The 6630-nt window shown below is 47.2% G+C and overlaps 1 protein-coding gene and 1 long non-coding RNA gene across 5 annotated transcripts in view; one reads left to right on the top strand and one right to left on the bottom strand.

The window, feature by feature from the left end:
* Positions 1-2421: 2421 nt before the first annotated feature.
* LOC119328250 lies at positions 2422-4270 on the bottom strand. The gene is made up of 2 exons (XR_005158896.1): positions 3898-4270; positions 2422-3698 (listed from the first exon to the last, which is right to left on the bottom strand). It is a non-coding gene; the product is annotated as an uncharacterized LOC119328250 (long non-coding RNA).
* A 1158-nt stretch (positions 4271-5428) lies between these two features.
* Positions 5429-6630, top strand: part of LOC119331681 (golgin candidate 3-like) — a 6343-nt gene continuing 5141 nt past the window's right edge. Inside the window, exons 1-2 of one of the 4 annotated variants that reach the window (XM_037604842.1) lie at positions 5429-5793; positions 6529-6627. In XM_037604842.1, the coding sequence (XP_037460739.1) occupies positions 5611-5793; positions 6529-6627 (282 nt within the window). In that variant the 5' untranslated portion in view covers positions 5429-5610. Of the gene's footprint in view, positions 5794-6528; positions 6628-6630 lie in introns of those variants that run through there. The other 3 variants (XM_037604841.1, XM_037604843.1, XM_037604844.1) reach the window with 3 other exon arrangements.

Below are 6630 nucleotides of genomic sequence, written 5' to 3'. Positions count from 1 at the left end.
GCACATCTTAGTAGTAGAATGCAATGGACGATTATAAGCAAATTCAATATGAGGCAAGCATTCCTCCCACATTTTCTTATTATTCTTCAAAACAGCCCTAAGCATAGTAGACAACGTTCTATTGACTACTTCAGTTTGTCCATCAGTTTGGGGGTGACAAGTAGTACTAAAAAGCAGTTTAGTCCCCAACTTAGCCCATAAACATCTCCAAAAGTGGCTAAGAAATTTAGTATCACGATCTGAAACAATAGTATTTGGCACACCATGCAAGCGAATAATTTCACGAAAGAACAAATCAGCAACACTAACAGCATCATCGCTTTTATGACATGGTATAAAGTGTGCCATTTTCGAGAATCTATCCACGACAACAAATATGCTATCCCTCCCCTTCTTTGTTCGAGGTAAACCTAAAACAAAGTCCATAGATATATCCTCCCAAGGAACACTAGGTACAGGCAAAGGCATATATAAACCATGAGGATTGAGTCGTGACTTAGCTTTTTGACATGAAGTGCAGCGAGCAATAAAACACTCAACATCCCGTCTCATCTTTGGCCAAAAGAAATGTGTAGCAAGTACGTCCTCCGTCTTCTTCACGCCAAAGTGTCCCATTAATCCTCCTCCATGCGCCTCCTGCAACAACAAAAGACGAATGGAGCTAGCTGGAATGCATAGCTTGTTAGCACGAAACACAAATCCATCGTTAACGACGAACTTGTTCCACATTCTTCCTTCTTTACAATTCTGCATTACATCTTTAAAATCAGCATCATGCACATATTGATCTTTGATGGTCTCCAAACCAAATATTTTGAAGTCAAGTTGTGAAAGCATAGTATAGCGGCGAGACAATGCATCAGCAATAACATTTTCTTTTCCCTTCTTGTGTTTAATGACATAAGGAAAAGTCTCAATGAATTCAACCCATTTAGCATGTCTACGATTCAGTTTAGCTTGACTTTTAATATGTTTCAAAGATTCATGATCAGAATGTATAACAAATTCTTTGGGCCATAAATAATGTTGCCATGTTTCTAAAGTCCGAACAAGAGCATATGATAGAGGCAAAGGTGTCCCGTCTTTCGATGAGATGATGGATATCGCTTTGGTGGCAGTCGACTTTGACGATCCGACTACGAACGTGCGAGGACGTCGCGCCTTAGCAATCGCTAAACCAACTCCGAGAGGTTATTGACCACGCCGGAGCACGATCAACCTGACCACGAGGGTCTGTTTCCTGCGAGCAAACGAAGAACAAGCAAGAAACTGAGATTGCAATCTGGATATTGCGAATATAAGATGAAAGCTTTATTGATCAAGGTGGGGTTCTGTGACGCCTTTGTCTGGTCGTTGAACACAAACGAAGTACGCGAAGTTGCAGCTATGGCGAACTTTTAATCTAAACAAAACCCAAAGTCTAAACGATGCCCTAAGGGCTGTATATATGGAGGAAGAGGGGGGAATTTCGTGGCCCTTGGTGGAGGGGTCCGAAATCAACCCTATCTCTTGTTTCCCCATACATACGGACTCTAAAAATAGCCTATACTTATGTATTTCGAAATTATATGGGCCTAGCCCAATAATAAGGTGACGCAGCACCTAAAATAGCCTCGGGACGAAATTTATGAAGTGGCATCTTGTATATTTCGTCCAAGGCTTCATGCACCCATTATGGTGGCTTCAAAGTCCTGAAATCATCACTTGTAACTCCGTTCTTGTTCCCCTTGCGCATGCCATCATCTCCATGCTTGTTCTTGCTCCAATGTTCATCCTTCTCCAAGCTAGGCCCTTCATTTGTAAGCAAAACAAATGTATCCAATTTAGGCAGCATCATATTCTCATGAACATTAGAATCATTACCAAGAAACGAAAGTACCTGGTAATTTAGTTGGCGTGCACGAGCTCTAGTAATTGGTCCAGTATGTATAGCAGCAGGGGCTGTGGGTGTAACAATTGTATTGATGTCCTCATCAGGTGAGGTGTAGGGGTGGTGGATCCCGGCCAAGAAGGAAGGAGGGACGAACCTGGGGCCGCCGGAGACGCGCCGGCGAAGGCCTGCCCGAAACCCTAGCCACGGGGGTAGGGTTGTGAGCGGGCGATAGAGGCCGGGAGCGGAGAATCTGGCCAGGGGGGAGGGAGGCGCGGACCATGGGGAGCTCGGAGGCGTGTTGCGTGGCGTCGGAGAAGCGGTCGACGTGGGTGGTCGCGGCGGCTTCATGAGCGAGATGGGGAGGGGGCGAGCCCGTGCTTCGTGTTTTTTTTCTTTACAAATCTGCTTGGACCGCGGGTTGAAGACCCCAAATCAGAGGGGCTTTTTTGCATAAATGAAATGTTTTCTCATATATGCCACTTAAAATAGGATTCCTGGTCGAATACGTAATTCAGCAGTGACTTTTTTTTGCAAAAAAGCCTACGACGGACGACCAAAAAGCAATCGTTGGTTTGTTATTACTAGCAAACATACCCGTGCATTCCAACGGGAAAACGCAGGGCATGAAAATTAGGTTCAGATATATAAAAATTCTAGTGGTGCAATATCAATCATGTTGAACATGTACCTTTATGATCCTAGATAGCATTGGCGGTTTTTTTACCGTTAAAATAATTCTTTTTCTTCCTCCACCTATTATCTCAACCTCTCAGTTCCAACCCGTGGCTGCAGGAAATGGCACCTCAGATAGCAATGCGCTACATGAACACCATCGAATAAATGGAAGCAATAGTCTTCGGTCACCTTACCTGGTACGTGTCTTTGCATATTAGTTTTGAATATGCAAGAAAGATTTTCTATAGTCTAAGAATTTATCATCAAGCTTGGTGCATAAAGGTGTAAGGATAACAAAAAGGGCCAAAGGGGCATACGTGATTTGTACCACAAGTGGTCCCTATGCAAGCTGAAAGTTATCAGTATAATCAAATCTATTGTTGGATAAATAATTTTTATACAGTCTTAAGATAAATATTCCCTATACCCACGAATACTTATAGTTTGTATATAATACTGAAATATATAATAGTTCAATTTCAAAAAGGTACATTTTGTAATATGTATTATTAAAAACTTATAAATGTATTCAGTTTTCTCTAATGCTATGAATTTTTCAACACCATTCTTTGTTGGTCTAGTAATCAAGAATATGTGCTGCTGATTGCCTCTTATAAGGAGCAGAGAGCAAATGCCTACCATACAGAGTCATGGGCGATAGCAAAACCTGACCAACAATCTTCCTTCGTTGATTGGTTATGTATAAATATAAATCATCTCTCATGCCTTCCATTCGCATGTTATATCGCAGCATTGCATAACTCCTACATATATCTGACGAAGAACTATATGTGGACCTGCAGCCAAACAAATAAACTGAACATGAGCTATATGTCAGAACCTCCATTTGGTGCCATGCATATCATTATTGGCCACGAGCTCAGGAACTCTTGGGACGGCCTCTGCAGGTCGTAATCCTTCACAGGCCAACCAAAAAAGCCACTACCAAGTCACCTAGAGGTAACAAAATCTCTTGGTCTCCAGCGCCATGTAGCAGAAGAGAGAAGCCCCCCTGCATGCTGGTGTCAGAAGCAATGAGCGTCTTGTAGAACATGCAGGGTGTCCGGGCTGGACACTTTCACGACATCGGTGTCCTCTCCGCCAGTCCCAAATTTCCTTGTTGTTCCCTCTCCTTCAAGCATTAGCTTTCCTGTAAACATTACCAACGTAGATCTTTGATGATTCAATTGATATTAACCATGTCTAAATTCAGATGAGTGTGCCAATCCCTCCCTCCCTGCCCCAACCACCAGTGGTAGCGGTGGGATCCGACTCCAAGCGCTGACTTGGCAGCGGGATCCGGCAACCAGCTCTGAATGCCCGTCTTTCTCGGGAAAGAAGAGTTGTACCTCGAGTGTGACGATGATGATAAGGACAACATCGCGCCGTTGGTGGCACGACTGGTCGGGGGTGGAGCTGGGTGAAGTGGCGGGGGCGCGTGGCCGAGGGGGATGCGAGGGGCGCGTGGCCGGGGGCGGCGTGCATTGCCGGCGGCAGAAGGCGCAGGGCGAGGTGCAGCCGTTGGATCGTGCTCGTATTCCGTAGCGGCGGCGCCGCCATCTCTACCTGATGCTCTTCAACTCCATAACCCCACAATCCCAGCCGCTATCGCGCCAATGCTCCGGAGGCGTCTTGAAATCGATGACTTGTTTAGGTCGAAGCCAATTTTGACCATAGCGGAGCCTCCCAGGCTGTAAAGGAATCTGCTTCAAGTTGTAGACGAATCGGGATTTCCTTTTTTTAGAGAAAAAACTGGCGAAGCAACGGGGGCAGTAGTAATAGAGAGGAGGCAGCATGGGCCGAGCCCTACGCAACGATGTGGCCCGGTTCGTTAGCTCGAGACAGGAAAAAACAGAGGCCGAATCATTTTCTTTTCTTACAGGTAGATGCGGGTTTATTAGTCAAATCTACATGTTTTTAAAAAAAAATAGTGCGGTGAGCGGGTAGAAGCAATAGCGGTTTTATTATTGGAAAATTGCTTAATTTCAACCGGATGAAAATTCTCTCATGTAAACCCCTCTCTCCGCTCACCACGTGTCCCGCCCACCGCTCCCACCTTATCTTCTCCCTCCAGCCTTATCTTCTCCGCCCATCGCTTCCTTCCTTTTCCCCCTTTTCTCGTTCAATGGCAGAGGAGAGGCAATAAGAGCAGCCTGATTCAACCTCATCCCGCCGGGGCTGCAGTAGAGCGCGAGCGAGGTTGTCGAAGGTCTGTCGTGGCTGCATTGAAGCGCCACCGGAGCTGCATCACAGCTTCCGCTGTCATCGTCGTGCGTTACGTCGTAGCGCCTGCCATGGCCGCCGCAAGGGAGCGAGGTTGTTGAAGCTCCGCCGCGGTTGCATTGAAGTGCCACCGGAGCTGCATCGCAGCTCCCGCCGCCACCGGCCGCGTTGCAATGGAGCGTGCCAGGAGGCTGCAATGGACCACGCCAGCTGCAATGAAGCTCCGCCACGGCTGCAATGGAGCACGACGGGGGCAGTAATGGAGTTTCGCCGAGACGCCGACGGTGCTGCGTCGGAGCTTTTTTTTCGTGTGGTCGTCGGCGTTGCGTTAAGCTTGTTTTCCATCGTCTCCAGTGCGGCTGCGTTGGAGCTGTGCCGGTGGCTCCGGTACTGTGAGGTCGCCGACGCAGGCGCCATAGTGAGGTGGGATTGATGGCGAGCACCATTGTTGTGTTCACTGCAGAGGAGGCACAATGGGATTGATGACGAGCTGCTGCGTGCGATTTTTCTGTGTTGACGTGATCTAAGGGCTACACATGGGGCAATTTGACGGCCACGCGACGGCTCATCCAACAGCTCGCGAGGCGTTTTACAATTGCCTCGCGTGAGCCGTCAGCTGGACGACGCCTAGCACTGGCCTTTATTATTAGGGCAAGATAACATAGATTGAGGAAGGGGAAAAGAAACATGTCTTTATCTCTAACCTTTTCCGTTAGTCACTCCTCCCACCTCTCACAGATCTCCTCCTCCTCGCCTGAACCCGCCACTTCGGCCCCGAACCCTAACCCTGCGCGCTCCCGTAGGATCCAACCGGCCATCAAGCGGTGGCGCTATCGTAGATGCGGAGCTCTATAGCGACCTATCGGGAGAGCCTCTCCCGGCTCGCTGGCGAGGTCGACGACGCCACGGCAGACGAGATCCCCGCGCCGTGGCCATCTCGGCGCGGAGACAACGCCCCTACGCCTCCGTCGTCCGGGCGGCGGAGGCGGTACACCCGCCCGGACCCCGCTGAGCCGGACGAGGTAACGGGCCCTTCCTTATTCTGCCCACGCACGTCTCGTCTCGTGTTAAAATGGTCGGAGTAGAGGCTCCCACGAGACATGTTCTTGTTTGCCCGATGCTGTTCGTTCGCGAGTCTGAGTGCATATACTTGTTAGATATATAAATAGCCTAGCCCGCACACGCCTGATATTAGAAGGCAATTCGTGCTGATGAGCTAACCCTTGCTATTTGACTACTTTGTGGGATGCTGTAGTTGTAGTCTGTTAACAGATACTCCCTCTGTAAAGAAATATAAGAGCGTTTAGATCACTACTTACGGAGGGAGTACTTTCCTTGGAAATTCACTCAATAAGGGAAATAAAATGGTTAGGCTAGTGGTTAGCTAAAGGTATTGGGAAGTGAACCATCTCTGAAGAGAAGGTATGTTCCAAATGAATTTGGTATGTGGTGATATGTTAACTGTGCATCTTAGTCTGACAATGTCTATCTGATCCAAGTGAAGTATATGTTGCTACCTATAAGTATTTTAATAACAGGGTTTTTGTTAGATGTTATTGATGTTCCATCACTCTCCAAATGTTGGATCGCATAGCAAACTATTATTTGGTATGGTTGGGCAAGGCTTTAATGCATGGTTGCATGATTTGGACTTGTTATGAACACATATTCGTGCTGTATTTCTATGTGGCTAACTGTGGAAGTAGAGCAGTATCAGTGCAGTGCCCCCTGATGCAATAGCATTTTTTTTGCTGTAGATTTCTAAACTCAAGGAAGATATTGAAAAAATTCAAGCTTCTGAGGCTGAAATAAAGGCATTGTCCTTCAATTATGCTGCCATGTTGAAGGAAAAGGAGGTA

The sequence above is a fragment of the Triticum dicoccoides genome, chromosome 7A (genome assembly GCF_002162155.2).
Source record: "Triticum dicoccoides isolate Atlit2015 ecotype Zavitan chromosome 7A, WEW_v2.0, whole genome shotgun sequence".
NCBI classification, from domain to species: Eukaryota; Viridiplantae; Streptophyta; class Magnoliopsida; order Poales; family Poaceae; genus Triticum; species Triticum dicoccoides.
The sequence above is the reverse complement of the archived record's forward strand: the minus strand, read 5'-3'. Positions and strand labels throughout refer to the sequence as shown.